At 49.0% G+C, this 22,314-nt stretch overlaps 1 protein-coding gene across 6 annotated transcripts in view; it reads left to right on the top strand.

The window, feature by feature from the left end:
• LOC110488314 (protein MTSS 1) overlaps window positions 1–22,314 on the top strand; it is a 64,556-nt gene that overhangs the window by 29,896 nt on the left and 12,346 nt on the right. For all 6 annotated transcript variants that reach the window (XM_090228429.1, XM_090228428.1, XM_090228431.1 and 3 more), the window contains exons 4-9: window positions 449–533; window positions 804–895; window positions 1,491–1,565; window positions 20,891–21,048; window positions 21,639–21,746; window positions 21,973–22,070. In XM_090228429.1, coding sequence (XP_090084555.1) covers window positions 449–533; window positions 804–895; window positions 1,491–1,565; window positions 20,891–21,048; window positions 21,639–21,746; window positions 21,973–22,070 — 616 coding nt within the window. The remainder of the gene's footprint in view (window positions 1–448; window positions 534–803; window positions 896–1,490; window positions 1,566–20,890; window positions 21,049–21,638; window positions 21,747–21,972; window positions 22,071–22,314) is intronic.

The raw sequence follows: 22,314 nt of genomic DNA, 5'->3' as shown, positions 1-22,314 counted from the left end.
CTTCAGCCCTCCACTGTGAAACTAACTCTCCTGTTCATTTACATATAAGGACACTATGAGTCATAGATGTTGTCCTCAGGGATAAAGCATATGAGATACTTGTAGTATTTTGCTTACTGCCGTTTTCACTGTTGCGCTCTTACTTCTCTATCAGTTCTTTGAAGCTGTAACACAAAGTGATTGACAATGGAATCGGCTGTAAAATGTTCATATCAGTGACTAAGCTTGAAATAAATGGTGATATCATAGTTTAATATGAAAGCACTTCTACGCATCCTCTGAATGTTTGTGATTTTGCTCATGGATACATTTGTGAACCTGTTCAATAACGACAACAACCTTCAATCATTTGTCTAGGGAATAGCAAATTGTTACAAAACATAACGTGAGATGAGATCCCTCTTCAACCATCTCTGTCTGACAGATTGTGTTGTTGGTCTGGTTTCAGGCGGCACCAGAGACATCGGTTCAGCCCTCACCAGGATGTGTATGAGGCACCGGAGCATCGAGGCCAAGCTCAGGCAGTTCTCCATGTGAGTCACCATCATCTCCGCCTCTCCGTTCTGCCTTTTCTCTCTCTATTCCATCCTTCTATCTGTCTGAATGCGCTCATTAGCTCATATTGTGCAGAGAGAGAAATAAGATAAGCAGAGTGAAATGAGGAGATTAAATTGCCTTACAGTGCCTACACACACACCAGACGCCTAGAGGAACACAACCCCAAAAATGTATTTTGTACATTATCTCTGCTAAGGATCGTTATTCTCCACTCTGTTTGATTTGAGTTGTAATCCCCACCCAAGGGTTTTCATCGACTGCTTGATTAACCCTCTGCAAGACCAGATGGAGGAGTGGAAGAGAGTGGCCAACACACTGGACAAGGACCACGCCAAAGGTAGGGTCTACACACACACACACACACACACACACACACACACACACACACACACACACACACACACACACACACACACACAATAAACTACCTCTACCACATACACTTTCTCAAACCTCTCCACACTACACTCTACTCCTTCACCCCATTATTGCCTGCAGTCGTACAGTATAATTCGCATACACTCATCACCTCCATCTACTGCAGTAGCACTCTGGTTAGCTAGATATCGCACTTCATACTCCCTTGTGTTTAAAGGAATTACTTTACTTAGTCTGTAGTTCAACAGTGCTTTTATGTGCTTCGACTAACCACTTCAAACCCAATCCCCCTCTCCGCTCAATAATACCCAACCTGGGAGTTCAGTTCTCCCCCGTAGAGAAAAAAAAGAGCAGTCCCTCGTTGCAGGGTTTGATTCCAACCACCACTTGTCATACTGATGTTACGACAGGAAGCGAGTCCCTCAGAACAAAGATCAATGAGATGGGTTTTTTTTTAGGAGTCGCCCTCGTTTCGGTTGTTCGCCGCACTTCAAAGCACTCACAATGGCAATGTGCGACACGTTGTGTCCACTGTGTTTCCCTTCCTTCCGCAGAGTACAAGAAAGCCCGTCAGGAGATCAAAAAGAAATCCTCCGACACTCTCAAGCTGCAGAAGAAGGCAAAGAAAGGTAGGGTGACTGAGGATGCCTGGTGTCTGGTTTGGACTGCTTATGGTGACTGAGGATGCCTGGTGTCTGGTTTGGACTGCTTATGGTGACTGAGGATGCCTGGTGTCTGGTTTAGACTGATTATGGTGACTGAGGATGCCTGGTGTCTGGTTTGGACTGCTTATGGTGACAATGAGGATGCCTGGTGTCTGGTTTAGACTGATTATGGTGACTGAGGATGCCTGGTGTCTGGTTTGGACTGCTTATGGTGACAATGAGGATGCCTGGTGTCGGGTTTGGACTGCTTATGGTGACTGAGGATGCCTGGTGTCTGGTTTGGACTGATTATGGTGACTGAGGATGCCTGGTGTCGGGTTTAGACTGATTATGGTGACAATGAGGATGCCTGGTGTCGGGTTTGGACTGCTTATGGTGACTGAGGATGCCTGGTGTCTGGTTTAGACTGATTATGGTGACTGAGGATGCCTGGTGTCTGGTTTGGACTGCTTATGGTGACAATGAGGATGCCTGGTGTCGGGTTTGGACTGCTTATGGTGACTGAGGATGCCTGGTGTCTGGTTTGGACTGTTTATGGTGACTGAGGATGCCTGGTGTCTGGTTTGGACTGCTTATGGTGACTGAGGATGCCTGGTGTCTGGTTTGGACTGCTTATGGTGACTGAGGATGCCTGGTGTCTGGTTTGGACTGCTTATGGTGACTATGAGGATGCCTGGTGTCTGGTTTGGACTGCTTATGGTGACTGAGGATGCCTGGTGTCTGGTTTGGACTGCTTATGGTGACTGTGGATGCCTGGTGTCTGCTTTGGACTGCTTATGATGACTAAGGATGCCTGGTGTCTGGGTGGACTGCTTATGGTGACTGTGGATGCCTGGTGTCTGGTTTGGACTACTCTTGGTGACTGAGGATGCCTGGTGTCTGGTTTGGACTGCTTATGGTGACAATGATGATGCCTGGTTTGGACTTCTTATGATGACTATAAGGATGCCTGGTGTCTGGTTTGGACTGCTTATGGTGACTGAGGATGCCTGGTGTCTGGTTTGGACTGCTTATGGTGACAATGATGATGCCTGGTGTCTGGTTTGGACTGCTCATGATGACTAAGGATGCCTGGCGTCTGGTTTGGACTGCTTATGGTGACTGAGAATGCCTGGTGTCTGGTTTGGACTGCTTATGGTGACAATGATGATGCCTGGTGTCTGGTTTGGACTGCTTATGGTGACTGAGGATGCCTGGTGTCTGGTTTGGACTGCTTATGGTGACTGAGGATGCCTGGTGTCTGGTTTGGACTGCTTATGGTGACTATGAGGATGCCTGGTGTCTGGTTTGGAATGCTTATGGTGACTGAGAATGCCTAGTGTCTGGTTTGGACTGCTTATGGTGACAATGAGGATGCCTGGTGTCGGGTTTGGACTGCTTATGGTGACTGAGGATGCCTGGTGTCTGGTTTAGACTGATTATGGTGACTGAGGATGCCTGGTGTCTTGTTTGGACTGCTTATGGTGACAATGAGGATGCCTGGTGTCGGGTTTGGACTGCTTATGGTGACTGAGGATGCCTGGTGTCTGGTTTGGACTGCTTATGGTGACTATGAGGATGCCTGGTGTCTGGTTTGGACTGCTTATGGTGACTGAGAATGCCTGGTGTCTGGTTTGGACTGATTATGATGACTAAGGATGCCTGGCGTCTGGTTTGGACTGCTTATGGTGACTGAGGATGCCTGGTGTCTGGTTTGGACTGCTTATGATGACTGAGGATGCCTGGCGTCTGGTTTGGACTGCTTATGGTGACTGAGGATGCCTGGTGTCTGGTTTGGACTGCTTATGGTGACTGAGAATGCCTGGTGTCTGGTTTGGACTGATTATGATGACTAAGGATGCCTGGCATCTGGTTTGGACTGCTTATGGTGACTGAGGATGCCTGGTGTCTGGTTTGGACTGCTTTTGGGGACTGAGGATGCCTGGTGTCTGGTTTGGAGTGCTTATGGTGACATTGAGGATGCCTGGTGTCTGGTTTAGACTGATTATGGTGACTGAGGATGCCTGGTGTCTGGTTTGGACTGCTTATGGTGACAATGAGGATGCCTGGTGTCGGGTTTGGACTGCTTATGGTGACTGAGGATGCCTGGTGTCTGGTTTAGACTGATTATGGTGACTGAGGATGCCTGGTGTCTGGTTTGGACTGCTTATGGTGACAATGAGGATGCCTGGTGTCGGGTTTAGACTGATTATGGTGACTGAGGATGCCTGGTGTCTGGTTTGGACTGTTTATGGTGACAATGAGGATGCCTGGTGTCTGGTTTAGACTGATTATGGTGACTGAGGATGCCTGGTGTCTGGTTTGGACTGCTTATGGTGACAATGAGGATGCCTGGTGTCTGGTTTGGACTGTTTATGGTGACAATGAGGATGCCTGGTGTCTGGTTTAGACTGATTATGGTGACTGAGGATGCCTGGTGTCTGGTTTGGACTGCTTATGGTGACAATGAGGATGCCTGGTGTCGGGTTTGGACTGCTTATGGTGACTGAGGATGCCTGGTGTCTGGTTTAGACTGATTATGGTGACTGAGGATGCCTGGTGTCTGGTTTGGACTGCTTATGGTGACAATGAGGATGCCTGGTGTCGGGTTTGGACTGCTTATGGTGACTGAGGATGCCTGGTGTCTGGTTTGGACTGTTTATGGTGACTGAGGATGCCTGGTGTCTGGTTTGGACTGCTTATGGTGACTGAGGATGCCTGGTGTCTGGTTTGGACTGCTTATGGTGACTGAGGATGCCTGGGGTCTGGTTTGGACTGCTTATGGTGACTATGAGGATGCCTGGTGTCTGGTTTGGACTGCTTATGGTGACTGAGGATGCCTGGTGTCTGGTTTGGACTGCTTATGGTGACTGTGGATGCCTGGTGTCTGCTTTGGACTGCTTATGATGACTAAGGATGCCTGGTGTCTGGGTGGACTGCTTATGGTGACTGTGGATGCCTGGTGTCTGGTTTGGACTACTCTTGGTGACTGAGGATGCCTGGTGTCTGGTTTGGACTGCTTATGGTGACAATGATGATGCCTGGTTTGGACTTCTTATGATGACTATAAGGATGCCTGGTGTCTGGTTTGGACTGCTTATGGTGACTGAGGATGCCTGGTGTCTGGTTTGGACTGCTTATGGTGACAATGATGATGCCTGGTGTCTGGTTTGGACTGCTTATGATGACTAAGGATGCCTGGCGTCTGGTTTGGACTGCTTATGGTGACTGAGAATGCCTGGTGTCTGGTTTGGACTGCTTATGGTGACAATGATGATGCCTGGTGTCTGGTTTGGACTGCTTATGATGACTATAAGGATGCCTGGTGTCTGGTTTGGACTGCTTATGGTGACTGAGGATGCCTGGTGTCTGGTTTGGACTGCTTATGGTGACTGAGGATGCCTGGTGTCTGGTTTGGACTGCTTATGGTGACTATGAGGATGCCTGGTGTCTGGTTTGGAATGCTTATGGTGACTGAGAATGCCTAGTGTCTGGTTTGGACTGCTTATGGTGACTGAGGATGCCTGGTGTCTGGTTTGGACTGCTTATGGTGACTGACAATGCCTGGTGTCTGGTTTGGACTGCTTATGGTGACAATGAGGATGCCTGGTGTCTGGTTTAGACTGATTATGGTGACTGAGGATGCCTGGTGTCTGGTTTGGACTGCTTATGGTGACAATGAGGATGCCTGGTGTCGGGTTTGGACTGCTTATGGTGACTGAGGATGCCTGGTGTCTGGTTTAGACTGATTATGGTGACTGAGGATGCCTGGTGTCTTGTTTGGACTGCTTATGGTGACAATGAGGATGCCTGGTGTCGGGTTTGGACTGCTTATGGTGACTGAGGATGCCTGGTGTCTGGTTTGGACTGCTTATGGTGACTATGAGGATGCCTGGTGTCTGGTTTGGACTGCTTATGGTGACTGAGAATGCCTGGTGTCTGGTTTGGACTGATTATGATGACTAAGGATGCCTGGCGTCTGGTTTGGACTGCTTATGGTGACTGAGGATGCCTGGTGTCTGGTTTGGACTGCTTATGATGACTGAGGATGCCTGGCGTCTGGTTTGGACTGCTTATGGTGACTGAGGATGCCTGGTGTCTGGTTTGGACTGCTTATGGTGACTGAGAATGCCTGGTGTCTGGTTTGGACTGATTATGATGACTAAGGATGCCTGGCATCTGGTTTGGACTGCTTATGGTGACTGAGGATGTTATGGTGAGTGAATGAGGACCCAAAAGCGAATCAACTTAAACAGAGCTTCTTTAATTACCAAACATAGGTAGGCTCAGATGGACCGGCAGATTCCGACAGGACAGGACAAGGTTACAGCAAACATGACGACAGTCTGGTTCAGGCATGAATGACACAAACAAACAAGAATCCGACAAGGACAGGAGCAGAAACAGAGAGAGATATTGGGACCTAATCAGAGGGAAAAAAGGGAACAGGTGGGGAACGGGGTGAATGGGTAGTTAGAGGAGACAAGGGACAGCTGGGGGAAAGCGGGGGAGAAAAGGTAACCTAACACGACCAGCAGAGGGAGACAGGGTGAAGGGAAAGGACAGAGACAAGACAACATGACAGTACATGACAGTACCCCCCCACTCACCGAGCGCCTCCTGGCGCACTCGAGGAGGAAACCTGGCGGCAACGGAGGAAATCATCAATCAGCGCACGGTCCAGCACGTCCCGAGAGGGAACCCAACTCCTCTCCTCAGGACCGTACCCCTCCCAGTCAACTAGGTACTGATGACCACGGCCCCGAGGACGCATGTCCAAGATTTTACGGACCCTGTAGATAGGTGCGCCCTCGACAAGGATGGGGGGGGGGGGGGGAAGACGAGCGGGGGCGCGAAGAACGGGCTTAACACAGGAGACATGGAAGACCGGGTGGACGCGACGAAGATATCGCGGAAGAAGAAGTCGCACTGCGACAGGATTAATGACCTGAGAGATACGGAATGGACCAATGAACCGCGGGGTCAACTTGCGAGAAGTCGTCTTAAGGGGAAGGTTCTGAGTGGAGAGCCAAACTCTCTGACCGCGACAATATCTAGGGCTCTTAGTTCTACGCTTATTAGCAGCTCTCACAGTCTGCGCCCTATAACGGCAAAGTGCAGACCTGACCCTCTTCCAGGTGCGCTCGCAACGTTGGACAAAAGCCTGAGCGGAGGGGACGCTGGACTCGGCGAACTGAGATGAGAACAACGGAGGCTGGTACCCGAGGCTACTCTGAAAAGGAGATAGCCCGGTCGCAGACGAAGGAAGCGAGTTGTGGGCGTATTCTGCCCAGGGGAGCTGTTCTGACCAAGACGCAGGGTTGCGAAAAGAAAGACTGCGTAAGATGCGACCAATAGTCTGATTGGCCCGTTCTGCTTGACCGTTAGACTGGGGGTGAAAGCCGGAAGAGAGACTGACGGAAGCCCCAATCAAACGGCAAAACTCCCTCCAAAATTGAGACGTGAATTGCGGACCTCTGTCCGAAACGACGTCTGACGGAAGGCCATGAATTCTGAAAACATTCTCGATGATGATTTGTGCCGTCTCTTTAGCAGAAGGAAGCTTAGCAAGGGGAATGAAATGAGCCGCCTTAGAGAACCTATCGACAACCGTAAGAATAACAGTCTTCCCCGCTGACGAAGGCAGTCCGGTGACAAAATCTAAGGCGATGTGAGACCATGGTCGAGAGGGAATAGGAAGCGGCCTGAGACGGCCGGCAGGAGGAGAGTTACCGGACTTAGTCTGCGCGCAGACCGAGCAAGCAGCCACGAAACGACGCGTGTCATGCTCCCGGGTGGGCCACCAGAAACGCTGGCGAATGGAAGCAAGCGTACCCCGAACGCCAGGGTGGCCGGCTAACTTGGCAGAGTGAGCCCACTGAAGAACGGCCAGACGAGTAGGAACGGGAACGAAAAGAAGGTTCCTAGGACAAGCGCGCGGTGACGGAGTTTGAGTGAGTGCTTGCTTTACCTGCCTCTCAATTCCCCAGACAGTCAACCCGACAACACGCCCCTCAGGGAGAATCCCCTCGGGGTCAGTGGAGGCTACTGAAGAACTGAAGAGACGAGACAAAGCATCAGGCTTGGTGTTCTTAGAGCCCGGACGATAAGAAATCACGAACTCGAAACGAGCGAAAAACAGCGCCCAACGCGCCTGACGCTCATTAAGTCGTTTGGCAGAACGGATGTACTCAAGGTTCCTATGGTCAGTCCAAACGACAAAAGGAACGGTCGCCCCCTCCAACCACTGTCGCCATTCGCCTAGGGCTAACCGGATGGCGAGCAGTTCGCGGTTACCCACATCATAGTTACGTTCCGACGGCGACAGGCGATGAGAAAAATACGCGCATGGGTGGACCTTGTCGTCAGAGAGGGAGCACTGAGAAAGGATGGCTCCCACTCCCACCTCTGACGTGTCAACCTCGACAACGAACTGTCTAGAGACGTCAGGTGTAACAAGGATAGGAGCGGATGTAAAACGATTCTTGAGGAGATCAAAAGCTCCCTGGGCGGAAACGGACCACTTAAAGCACGTCTTGACAGAAGTAAGGGCTGTGAGAGGAGCTGCCACCTGACCGAAATTACGGATGAAACGACGATAGAAGTTCGCGAAGCCGAGAAAGCGCTGCAGCTCGACGCGTGACTTAGGGACGGGCCAATCAATGACAGCTTGGACCTTAGCGGGATCCATCTTAATGCCTTCAGCGGAAATAACAGAACCGAGAAATGTGACGGAGGAGGCATGAAAAGTGCACTTCTCAGCCTTCACAAAAAGACAATTCTCTAAAAGGCGCTGGAGGACACGTCGAACGTGCTGAACATGAATCTGGAGTGACGGTGAAAAAATCAGGATATCGTCAAGGTAAACGAAAACAAAGATGTTCAGCATGTCTCTCAGGACATCATTGACTAATGCCTGAAAGACAGCTGGAGCGTTAGCGAGGCCGAAAGGAAGAACCCGGTATTCAAAGTGCCCTAACGGAGTGTTAAACGCCGTCTTCCACTCGTCCCCCTCCCTGATGCGCACGAGATGGTAAGCGTTACGAAGGTCCAACTTAGTGAAAAACCTGGCTCCCTGCAGGATCTCGAAGGCTGAAGACATAAGAGGAAGCGGATAACGATTCTTCACTGTTATGTCATTCAGCCCTCGATAATCTATGCAGGGGCGCAGAGACCCGTCCTTCTTCTTGACAAAAAAAAACCCCGCTCCGGCGGGAGAGGAGGAGGGGACTATGGTACCGGCGTCAAGAGCTACAGACAAATAATCCTCGAGAGCCTTACGTTCGGGAGCCGACAGAGAGTATAGTCTACCCCGGGGGGGGGTGGTTCCCGGAAGGAGATCAATACTACAATCATACGACCGGTGTGGAGGAAGAGAGGTGGCCCTGGACCGACTGAACACCGTGCGCAGATCGTGATATTCCTCCGGCACCCCTGTCAAATCACCAGGCTCCTCCTGTGAAGAAGAGACAGAGGAAACAGGAGGGATAGCAGACATTAAACATTTCACATGACAAGAGACGTTCCAGGAGAGGATAGAATTACTAGACCAATTAATGGAAGGATTATGACAAACTAGCCAGGGATGGCCCAAAACAACAGGTGTAAAAGGTGAACGAAAAATTAAAAAAGAAATGGTTTCACTATGATTACCAGAAACAGTGAGGGTTAAAGGTAGCGTCTCACGCTGAATCCTGGGGAGAGGACTACCATCCAGGGCGAACAAGGCCGTGGGCTCCTTTAACTGTCTGAGAGGAATGTCATGTTCCCGAGCCCAGGTCTCGTCCATAAAACAGCCCTCCGCCCCAGAGTCTATTAAGGCACTGCAGGAAGCTGACGAACCGGTCCAGCGTAGATGGACCGACAAGGTAGTGCAGGATCTTGAAGGAGAGACAGGAGTAGTAGCGCTCACCAGTAGCCCTCCGCTTACTGACGAGCTCTGGCCTTTTACTGGACATGAAGTGACAAAATGACCAGCGGAACCGCAATAGAGACAGAGGCGGTTGGTGATTCTCTGTTCCCTCTCCTCAGTCGAGATGCGGATACCTCCCAGCTGCATGGGCTCAGCACCCGAGCCGGCAGAGGAAGATGGTAGTGATGCGGAGAGGGAGGCGACGGAGAGCGCGAGCTCCTTTCCACGAGCTCGGTGACGAAGATCAACCCGTCGCTCAATGCGAATAGCGAGTTCAATCAAGGAATCCACGCTGGAAGGAACCTCCCGGGAGAGAATCTCATCCTTTACCTCTGCGCGGAAACCCTCCAGAAGACGAGCGAGCAAGGCCGGCTCGTTCCAGCCACTGGAGACAGCAAGAGTGCGAAACTCAATAGAGTAGTCTGTTATGGATCGATTGCCTTGACATAGGGAAGACAGGGCCCTGGAAGCCTCCTCCCCAAAAACAGATCGATCAAAAACCCGTATCATCTCCTCCTTAAAGTCTTGATACTGGTTAGTACACTCAGCCCTTGCCTCCCAGATTGCCGTGCCCCACTCACGAGCCCGTCCAATAAGGAGAGATATGACGTAGGCGACACGAGCAGTGCTCCTGGAGTAAGTGTTGGGCTGGAGAGAAAACACAATATCACACTGGGTGAGGAACGAGCGGCATTCAGTGGGCTCCCCAGAGTAACACGGCGGGTTATTGATTCTGGGCTCCGGAGATTCGAAAGCCCTGGAAGTGGCCGGTGGATCGAGGCGGAGATGGTGAACCTGTTCTGTGAGGTTGGAGACTTGGGTGGCCAGGGTCTCAACGGCATGTCGAGCAGCAGACAATTCCTGCTTGTGTCTGCCTAGCATCGCTCCCTGGATCTCGACGGCTGAGTGGAGAGGATCCGAAGTCGCTGGGTCCATTCTTGGTCGGATTCTTCTGTTATGGTGAGTGAATGAGGACCCAAAAGCGAATCAACTTAAACAGAGCTTCTTTAATTACCAAACATAGGTAGGCTCAGATGGACCGGCAGATTCCGACAGGACAGGACAAGGTTACAGCAAACATGACGACAGTCTGGTTCAGGCATGAATGACACAAACAAACAAGAATCCGACAAGGACAGGAGCAGAAACAGAGAGAGATATTGGGACCTAATCAGAGGGAAAAAAGGGAACAGGTGGGGAACGGGGTGAATGGGTAGTTAGAGGAGACAAGGGACAGCTGGGGGAAAGCGGGGGAGAAAAGGTAACCTAACACGACCAGCAGAGGGAGACAGGGTGAAGGGAAAGGACAGAGACAAGACAACATGACAGTACATGACAGAGGATGCCTGGTGTCTGGTTTGGACTGCTTATGGGGACTGAGGATGCCTGGTGTCTGGTTTGGAGTGCTTATGGTGACATTGAGGATGCCTTGTGTCTGGTTTAGACTGCTTATGGTGACTGAGGATGCCTGGTGTCTGGTTTGGACTGCTTATGGTGACAATGAGGGTGCCTGGTGTCTGGTTTGGACTGCTTATGGGGACTGAGGATGCCTGGTGTCTGGTTTGGACTGCTTATGATGACTGAGGATGCCTGGCGTCTGGTTTAGACTGATTATGGTGACTGAGGATGCCTGGTGTCTGGTTTGGACTGCTTATGGTGACAATGAGGATGCCTGGTGTCGGGTTTGGACTGCTTATGGTGACTGAGGATGCCTGGTGTCTGGTTTGGACTGCTTATGGTGACTATGAGGATGCCTGGTGTCTGGTTTGGACTGCTTATGGTGACTGAGAATGCCTGGTGTCTGGTTTGGACTGATTATGATGACTAAGGATGCCTGGCGTCTGGTTTGGACTGCTTATGGTGACTGAGGATGCCTGGTGTCTGGTTTGGACTGCTTATGGTGACTATGAGGATGCCTGGTGTCTGGTTTGGACTGCTTATGGTGACTGAGAATGCCTGGTGTCTGGTTTGGACTGATTATGATGACTAAGGATGCCTGGCGTCTGGTTTGGACTGCTTATGTTGACTGAGGATGCCTGGTGTCTGGTTTGGACTGCTTATGGGGACTGAGGATGCCTGGTGTCTGTTTTGGACTGCTTATGATGACTGAGGATGCCTGGCGTCTGGTTTGGACTGCTTATGGTGACTGAGGATGCCTGGTGTCTGGTTTGGACTGCTTATGGTGACTGAGAATGCCTGGTGTCTGGTTTGGACTGATTATGATGACTAAGGATGCCTGGCATCTGGTTTGGACTGCTTATGGTGACTGAGGATGCCTGGTGTCTGGTTTGGACTGCTTATGGGGACTGAGGATGCCTGGTGTCTGGTTTGGACTGCTTATGATGACTGAGGATGCCTGGTGTCTGGTTTGGACTGCTTATGGTGACAATGAGGATGCCTGGTGTCTGGTTTGGACTGCTTATGGTGACTCTGAGGATGCCTGGTGTCTGGTTTGGACTGCTTATGGTGACTGGGTATGCCTGGTGTCTGGTTTGGACTACTTATGGTGACTGTGAGGATGCCTGGTGTCTGGTTTGGACTGCTTATGGTGACTGTGAGGATGCCTGGTGTCTGGTTTGGACTGCTTATGGTGACTATGAGGATGCCTGGTGTCTGGTTTGGACTGCTTATGGTGACTGAGGATGCCTGGTTTCTGGTTTGGACTGCTTATGATGACTGAGGATGCCTGGCGTCTGGTTTGGACTGCTTATGGTGACTGAGGATGCCTGGTGTCTGGTTTGGACTGCTTATGGTGACAATGAGGATGCCTGGTGTCTGGTTTGGACTGCTTATGGTGACTCTGAGGATGCCTGGTATCTGGTTTGGACTGCTTATGGTGACTGGGTATGCCTGGTGTCTGGTTTGGACTACTTATGGTGACTGTGAGGATGCCTGGTGTCTGGTTTGGACTGCTTATGGTGACTGTGAGGATGCCTGGTGTCTGGTTTGGACTGCTTATGGTGACTATGAGGATGCCTGGTGTCTGGTTTGGACTGCTTATGGTGACTGAGGATGCCTGGTTTCTGGTTTGGACTGCTTATGGTGACTGTGGATGCCTGGTGTCTGGTTTGGACTGCTCTTGGTGACTGAGGAAGCCTGGTGTCTGGTTTGGACTGCTTATGGTGACAATGATGATGCCTGGTTTGGACTGCTTATGATGACTATAAGGATGCCTGATGTCTGGTTTGGACTGCTTATAGTGACTATGAGGATGCCTGGTGTCTGGTTTGGACTGCTTATGGTGACTGAGGATGCCTGGTTTCTGGTTTGGACTGCTTATGATGACTAAGGATGCCTGGCATCTGGTTTGGACTGCTTATGGTGACTGAGGATGCCTGGTGTCTGGTTTGGACTGCTTATGGGGACTGAGGATGCCTGGTGTCTGGTTTGGACTGCTTATGATGACTGAGGATGCCTGGTGTCTGGTTTGGACTGCTTATGGTGACAATGAGGATGCCTGGTGTCTGGTTTGGACTGCTTATGGTGACTCTGAGGATGCCTGGTGTCTGGTTTGGACTGCTTATGGTGACTGGGTATGCCTGGTGTCTGGTTTGGACTACTTATGGTGACTGTGAGGATGCCTGGTGTCTGGTTTGGACTGCTTATGGTGACTGGGTATGCCTGGTGTCTGGTTTGGACTACTTATGGTGACTGTGAGGATGCCTGGTGTCTGGTTTGGACTGCTTATGATGACTGAGGATGCCTGGCGTCTGGTTTGGACTGCTTATGGTGACTGAGGATGCCTGGTGTCTGGTTTGGACTGCTTATGGTGACAATGAGGATGCCTGGTGTCTGGTTTGGACTGCTTATGGTGACTCTGAGGATGCCTGGTATCTGGTTTGGACTGCTTATGGTGACTGGGTATGCCTGGTGTCTGGTTTGGACTACTTATGGTGACTGTGAGGATGCCTGGTGTCTGGTTTGGACTGCTTATGGTGACTGTGAGGATGCCTGGTGTCTGGTTTGGACTGCTTATGGTGACTATGAGGATGCCTGGTGTCTGGTTTGGACTGCTTATGGTGACTGAGGATGCCTGGTTTCTGGTTTGGACTGCTTATGGTGACTGTGGATGCCTGGTGTCTGGTTTGGACTGCTCTTGGTGACTGAGGAAGCCTGGTGTCTGGTTTGGACTGCTTATGGTGACAATGATGATGCCTGATGTCTGGTTTGGACTGCTTATAGTGACTATGAGGATGCCTGGTGTCTGGTTTGGACTGCTTATGGTGACGATGAGGATGCCTGGTGTCTGGTTTGGACTGCTTATGGTGACTCTGAGGATGCCTGGTGTCTGGTTTGGACTGCTTATGGTGACTCTGAGGATGCCTGGTGTCGGATTTGGACTGCTTATGGTGACTGAGGATGCCTGGTGTCTGGTTTGGACAGTTTATGGTGACTGAGGATGCCTGGTGTCTGGTTTGGACTGCTTATGGTGATTGAGGATGCCTGGTGTCTGGTTTGGACTGCTTATGGTGACTGTGAGGATGCCTGGTGTCTGGTTTGGTCTGCTTATGGTGACTGAGGATTCCTGGTGTCTGTTTTGGACTGCTTATGGTGACTGAGGATGCCTGGTGTCTGGTTTGGAATGCTTATGGTGACTGAGAATGCCTAGTGTCTGGTTTGGACTGCTTATGGTGACTGAGGATGCCTGGTGTCTGGTTTGGACTGCTTATGGTGACTGAGAATGCCTGGTGTCTGGTTTGGGCTGCTTATGGTGACTGAGGATGCCTGGTGTCTGGTTTGGACTGCTTATGGTGACTGAGAATGCCTGGTGTCTGGTTTGGACTGCTTATGGTGACCGAGGATGCCTGGTGTCTGGTTTGGACTGCTTATGGTGACTGAGGATGCCTGGTGTCTGGTTTGGACTGCTTATGGTGACTGAGGATGCCTGGTGTCTGGTTTGGACTGCTTATGGTGACAATGAGGATGCCTGGTGTCTGGTTTGGACTGCTTATGTTGACAATGAGGATGCCTGGTGTCTTGTTTGGACTGCTTATGGTGACGATGAGGATGCCTGGTGTCTGGTTTGGACTGATTATGGTGACTGAGGATGCCTGGTGTCTGGTTTGGACTGTTTATTGTGACTGAGGATGCCTGGTGTCTGGTTTGGACTGCTTATGGTGACAATGAGGATGCCTGGTGTCGGGTTTGGACTGCTTATGGTGACTGAGGATGCCTGGTGTCTGGTTTAGACTGATTATGGTGACTGAGGATGCCTGGTGTCTGGTTTGGACTGCTTATGGTGACAATGAGGATGCCTGGTGTTGGGTTTGGACTGCTTATGGTGACTGAGGATGCCTGGTGTCTGGTTTGGACTGTTTATGGTGACTGAGGATGCCTGGTGTCTGGTTTGGACTGCTTATGGTGACTGAGGATGCCTGGTGTCTGGTTTGGACTGCTTATGGTGACTGAGGATGCCTGGTGTCTGGTTTGGACTGCTTATGGTGACTATGAGGATGCCTGGTGTCTGGTTTGGACTGCTTATGGTGACTGAGGATGCCTGGTGTCTGGTTTGGACTGCTTATGGTGACTGTGGATGCCTGGTGTCTGCTTTGGACTGCTTATGATGACTAAGGATGCCTGGTGTCTGGGTGGACTGCTTATGGTGACTGTGGATGCCTGGTGTCTGGTTTGGACTACTCTTGGTGACTGAGGATGCCTGGTGTCTGGTTTGGACTGCTTATGGTGACAATGATGATGTCTGGTTTGGACTTCTTATGATGACTATAAGGATGCCTGGTGTCTGGTTTGGACTGCTTATGGTGACGATGAGGATGCCTGGTGTCTGGTTTGGACTCCTTATGGTGACTGAGGATGCCTGGTGTCTGGTTTGGACTGCTTATGGTGACAATGATGATGCCTGGTGTCTGGTTTGGACTGCTTATGATGACTAAGGATGCCTGGCGTCTGGTTTGGACTGCTTATGGTGACTGAGAATGCCTGGTGTCTGGTTTGGACTGCTTATGGTGACAATGATGATGCCTGGTGTCTGGTTTGGACTGCTTATGATGACTATAAGGATGCCTGGTGTCTGGTTTGGACTGCTTATGGTGACTGAGGATGCCTGGTGTCTGGTTTGGACTGCTTATGGTGACTGAGGATGCCTGGTGTCTGGTTTGGACTGCTTATGGTGACTATGAGGATGCCTGGTGTCTGGTTTGGAATGCTTATGGTGACTGAGAATGCCTAGTGTCTGGTTTGGACTGCTTATGGTGACTGAGGATGCCTGGTGTCTGGTTTGGACTGCTTATGGTGACTGACAATGCCTGGTGTCTGGTTTGGACTGCTTATGGTGACAATGAGGATGCCTGGTGTCTGGTTTAGACTGATTATGGTGACTGAGGATGCCTGGTGTCTGGTTTGGACTGCTTATGGTGACAATGAGGATGCCTGGTGTCGGGTTTGGACTGCTTATGGTGACTGAGGATGCCTGGTGTCTGGTTTAGACTGATTATGGTGACTGAGGATGCCTGGTGTCTGGTTTGGACTGCTTATGGTGACAATGAGGATGCCTGGTGTCGGGTTTGGACTGCTTATGGTGACTGAGGATGCCTGGTGTCTGGTTTGGACTGCTTATGGTGACTATGAGGATGCCTGGTGTCTGGTTTGGACTGCTTATGGTGACTGAGAATGCCTGGTGTCTGGTTTGGACTGATTATGATGACTAAGGATGCCTGGCATCTGGTTTGGACTGCTTATGGTGACTGAGGATGCCTGGTGTCTGGTTTGGACTGCTTATGATGACTGAGGATGCCTGGCGTCTGGTTTGGACTGCTTATGGTGACTGAGGATGCCTGGTGTCTGGTTTGGACTGCTTATGGTGACTGAGAATGCCTGGTGTCTGGTTTGGACTGATTATGATGACTAAGGATGCCTGGCATCTGGTTTGGACTGCTTATGGTTACTGAGGATGCCTGGTGTCTGGTTTGGACTGCTTATGGGGACTGAGGATGCCTGGTGTCTGGTTTGGAGTGCTTATGGTGACAATGAGGATGCCTGGTGTCTGGTTTAGACTGATTATGGTGACTGAGGATGCCTGGTGTCTGGTTTGGACTGCTTATGGGGACTGAGGATGCCTGGTGTCTGGTTTGGACTGCTTATGATGACTGAGGATGCCTGGCGTCTGGTTTGGGCTGCTTATGGTGACTGAGGATGCCTGGTGTCTGGTTTGGACTGCTTATGGTGACTGAGAATGCCTGGTGTCTGGTTTGGACTGCTTATGGTGACCAAGGATGCCTGGTGTCTGGTTTGGACTGCTTATGGTGACTGAGGATGCCTGGTGTCTGGTTTGGACTGCTTATGGTGACTGAGGATGCCTGGTGTCTGGTTTGGACTGCTTATGGTGACAATGAGGATGCCTGGTGTCTGGTTTGGACTGCTTATGGTGACAATGAGGATGCCTGGTGTCTTGTTTGGACTGCTTATGGTGACGATGAGGATGCCTGGTGTCTGGTTTGGACTGATTATGGTGACTGAGGATGCCTGGTGTCTGGTTTGGACTGTTTATTGTGACTGAGGATGCCTGGTGTCTGGTTTGGACTGCTTATGGTGACTGAGGATGCCTGGTGTATGGTTTGAACTGCTTATGGTGACTATGAGGATTCCTGGTGTCTGGTTTGGACTGCTTATGGTGACTATGAGGATTCCTGGTGTCTGGTTTGGACTGCTTATGGTGACTGAGGATGCCTGGTGTCTGGTTTGGACTGCTTATGGTGACTCTGAGGATGCTTGGTGTCTGGTTTGGACTTCTTATGGTGACTCTGAGGATGCCTGGTGTCTGGTTTGGACTTCTTATGGTGACTCTGAGAATGCCTGGTGTCTGGTTTGGACTGCTTATGGTGACTGAGGATGCCTGGTGTCTGGTTTGGACTGCTTATGGTGACTGCGGATGCCTGGTGTCTGGTTTGGACTGCTTATGGTGACTCTGAGGATGCCTGGTGTCTGGTTTGGACTGCTTATGGTGACTATGAGGATGCCTGGTGTCTGGTTTGGACTGCTTATGGTGACTGAGGATGCCTGGTGTCTGGTTTGGACTGCTTATGGTGACAATGAGGATGCCTGGTATCTGGTTTGGACTGCTTTTGGTGACAATGATGATGCCTGGTGTCTTGTTTGGACTGCTTATGATGACTATAAGGATGCCTGGTGTCTGGTTTGAAGTGCTTATGGTGACTATGAGGTAGACTGGTGTCTGGTTTGGACTGCTTATGGTGACTATGAGGATGCCTGGTGTCTGGTTTTGACTGCTTATGACTGGAACCAGGCTCTCTGTGACTTTGACTTTGAAGGTAAATCCGATTTGATGGTGGAGGGAGGAGACAAAAGTGTTGATACTGAATTCTACCAAGACACATCTCATACTGTCCCAGGTGACAGGGCAAAGGGTCAGAATAGTTATGGGATGAGAGGCAGAAGAGACAGTTATTTTTGGGAAGTTATCTGTCTGGATTTAAGGAGGGACTATATTGTGCAAATAACAATCCATTGGATTTTATTACAGACCTTATATCTTTACTATGGGGCCAAACATCTAATATATTCTGCAATGCATAAGTTAGTAAGGATATGTGTCAATTCTGCAACCTGTAGCTATTTAAGAACAGGTCTCCTTTTCCTGGGTCTAAACTGACTGAGATTTTTCCTTTCTACTCCAACTGCCATTGTTGCATCTGATCACGCCCCTGTTCTTTCCAGCTGACGTGTTCGGTAAGTCGCTGCCCCCTGTAGCTCCCTTTGTGTCACGGTTCTCTGTTGACCTGTTGACCGCCGTTGACCTTTCCCACCTGTGTGTGGTCTCGTCACCGTTCCCTGTCACATTGTCTACTGGTTTGTTTCATATTGTGAGGTCACATTCCTCACTCAAGGGTTAAAAATCTCCTGAATGCCCAAAATAGTTCCTCGTCCCTACTTCTCTTCTTCTTCCGGTCTCCCCTGAGGTCCCCTCCCCCCACCCACAACCCTCACTGTGTCATGAGTTTGGTCTGCTTCCAAATATACCTCACTGACTCCCTTTGGCTTTTCGCTGCAGCTTAATTTTGTATCATCAGGGGAGATCAGGAATGGGGCAGCATCACTAAATAATTGTGGAATTCATTATCTGTCTGGCTCCAATATACAGGTAACTGCCAAAATAAAGGAAACACCAACATAGTGTCTTAATAGGGTGTTGGGCCACAACAAGCTGCCTAAACAGCGTCAATGCACATTGGCAAAGACTCTACAAGTGTCTGGAACTCTATTGGAGGGATGCGACACCATTCTTTCATGAGAAATTTCATAATTTGGGGTTTTGTTGATGGAAAAAATGTCTAAGGCACAGCTCCAGAATATTGCATAAGGGTTCAATTGGGTTGAGATCTGGTGACTGACACACACACACACACATTCTCAAAACTGGCCTTCGCTCACTATCTTACATAGTGAGCAGTGTTTATATGCTACAGTACTTTGGTGGTGGTTTGTTTACATCTAATTGAAATCCAGAAGTCCTTTGGAAAATTCCAGACATATTTCCTGCTACGCACGCACACACCGTATGCTTCTTTGAGACCCCTGTTTCAAAGTCTCTGAGATCTCTTCTTCTAGCCATGCTAGCCAAAATAATGGGCAACTGAGCATTTTTATACACTCTAAGCATGATGGGATGTTAATTGCTTAATTAACTCAGGAGCCACACCTGTTTGGGAGCACCTGCTTTCAATATACTTTGTGTCCCTCATTTACTCAAGTGTTTATTTTGGAAGTTACCTGTAGATCTCCACTAAAACCACTTTTAAAAGGAGCCATTTCTGTATTGCACAGTCACAGCCAACAATCAGGGTCTCTTCTCTGACAGCTCTGATATGATATAGACTTGTGAGCACTTTTCAACCTCTTGTTGTTTAGAGTTATGTTTTGATCTGACTCCTGCACTATGTCTCACCCTCACCATGTTCTGCCTGTTATGAAACCAAGTACAGCTTGTATTGTGATATACCTGTTTACAGAATTTGTAGATTTTAGACATATATTGTTCATGTTTGTAGAGGTTTCCAATGTTATATTCAATGTGATAGAATGCTAAAACATTATGAATGGTACTCCCTGGCATGCATTCACCATACACATGAAAAAACGAGACATCTGCCTCATGAACCAGTCTGTTTTAGTTGCATAAAATGCCTGTTATGATTGTATACAAGACCATATTATCCTGACCGTCAAAATAGTTTGATTTCCACCTTCAAACCCGCCCGTAAGACAAAACAAACAGGACCGAGAACTGACCCCTGAGGAACCTCAAATGTGGTCAGAGCACTCTGGTCCAATAGTCTCCTTCGCCTATTATATAGTGCAGGGAAACTCCCCCAGTGCATTCCTATGAGTGTAATGAGAGCAATGGAGAGCATCAACATGCCGAATGTGATCCAAATGTTGGTTCTGTGTCCCTTTAAGGAATTCCGTTGCAGTGCTTTCCCTGGAAAATAAGAAGGGCCTCCATCTATCTAGCCTTAACCACATAACTAGTACTGGCTCTTATGAAAATTTGTAATTGCATGTTTACGTCCCTAAAAACCTACAGAGGAGATTACTGAACGTTTCTTTACCAGTTCAGACAACAGTTGTATTCTTTTAGCACACCATGATACTTAATCTACTTTGATTGTGCGTTGTACATTAGTTAATAGACCAATAAGAAAGAGAATTCCAACACTTTTTTTTATTCATTGTTATGACTCATCTAGATTTTAGAATGTCAGTAAAACCAAAGACAGTTTTAATACAATTAAGTCGTTGATTTTGAGAGGGTAAAATGCCCAAACTCAGAACAATGCACTGTTTTGCGTTACATAAGTGCACTTCAATGGGGGGGGGACAATATCCTGCTTTAACTCTGTGTACCTTGCCTAGGGCTGTGGTTCTTCACTGTGTTCCTGAATGCTGAGCTTGTGTAATATTGTGAGGGTGTGACCCTGATGTAAACACCAACCGGTTCCACAGCATGATTTGATTGGTGCTTGAGATAGTACTGTGAGGATTGCGCTCATAGATATAAATTAGTGATCAAAAGATTAAGCGTGATGTAGTACAAGGGATTGTTTGGAATTGTAATTACAAAGATGGTTGGGACTGTGGTGATGGTTATATCTATATAACTATATATCTGAGGATGATGGTGACAACTGAAAACCACAACAATTGAATTAAAACATATCTATAAGAGACATTGGTGACTTTTCGTCCTGTTTTCACCTCAGAATTATTTCGGTCATAAACATCTGGCTTGAGACTGAAAATAGTTTATTTTGCTGTGTACTCAGATAGACCTTGTCTTAACCCAAAATTAGGATCAAACTAACAAAGGTGGTGTGTGTGTGTGTGTGTGTGTGTGTGTGTGTGTGTGTGTGTGTGTGTGCCGCAGGCCGGGGGGACATCCAGCCCCAGCTGGACAATGCCATGCAGGACATCAGTGATAAGTACCTGCTTCTGGAGGAGACAGAGAAGCAGGCGGTCAGGAAGGCCCTGGTGGAGGAGCGGAGCCGCTTCTGCACCTTCGTCTCCATGCTGAGGCCCGTCGTGGTGAGTCCCCACCAACAGCCTGTGTTGTCAAACACAGGTCGTTTGTTTGGGTTTGCTGGGCCGAAGAAAATATGTAGAAATTAAGTAGAATCTGCGAACACAATTGTTTCAACATATTCTAACCAATCATGTTGTTCTAACAAATGAGTTCCAGCAAATAGCGTCTTTGTTATGGATGTTAATATACAGTGCACTTCGACGGTCCAAACAACCATCTCATCCTTTTAAAGTGAACTATTTGGAGATTTTTTTTTAATGAAGGTGTTTGTGTACCCAAGTGTTGCATTTGTTAGTAAATGTTTATTCTGTAAGTATACACAATCTGTGCTAGTCCATGCTGGTCAGTTTACTTCTCCTCTGCACCTGTGAACGTGATTAATGTAATCTATTTTAAGTTGTTCTATTGCCATTGAATATTGCTCTCCAAAGAGATTCAGAAAAATCCCATTAGAGGGATGACCTGCTTCAAATCACTGAAGTCTAAAAGTAGAACTATTGAGTCGATGGAGAACAAGCTCAAATTTGAAGTGTATACCACAATTATAAGTTAGCACAAGCCCTTACACCAACCCGCCTTTCTTGTTCATCAGGAAGAGGAGATGTCCATGCTGGGGGAGATCACTCACCTGCAGACCCTCACTGACGACCTGAAGGCTCTGACCATGGACCCGCACAAGCTGCCCCCCGCCAGCGAGCAGGTCAGTGATTTGGTCCGCACTCTCAGGACAGGGCTAATAGTCCTCTTTTTGCATGTTACACTCGTGTTCTGGATATCTGTAAGTGTTCCTGTGTTACTGATTCACATGATTGGAGGTGCATTGGTAAATACCTCTATTTCCCTGTAGAAATAGGGCTGCCAATTGCTTTTTTTTTTACAAGATGTCTGGTTTAAAAATTGTCTTGTTGTGACGTTCTTCCTCCCAGGTCATTCTGGACCTGAAGGGATCTGAGAGCAGCTGGTCCTACCATACCCCTCCTTCCTCCCCCAGCACCATAGCATCCAGGAAGTCCAGCATGTGCAGGTTAGTGAGCATGCCCAATAATCACCACTACACCAAAAACCTCTCCGCTGATAGTAGTGACTGGGAGTGACGCATCAGCCTAGCATCAGTCCTCCTCCGTCATCTGATGGATCGGAGCTGGAACTGAAGCTTTGGCATTATTGCCATAATTGGGATGTTTACAAATGTGAGGCCGCAGTGGCCTCTCCGAAATGAACGAGTTAATGATCAATGATTTTCGAGGTGGCCTGTTGTGTGAGGCACT

The sequence above is a fragment of the Oncorhynchus mykiss genome, chromosome 30, assembly GCF_057628025.1.
Source record: "Oncorhynchus mykiss isolate SJ-2025 chromosome 30, ASM5762802v1, whole genome shotgun sequence".
Taxonomy (NCBI): Eukaryota; Metazoa; Chordata; class Actinopteri; order Salmoniformes; family Salmonidae; genus Oncorhynchus; species Oncorhynchus mykiss.
The sequence above is the reverse complement of the archived record's forward strand: the minus strand, read 5'-3'. Positions and strand labels throughout refer to the sequence as shown.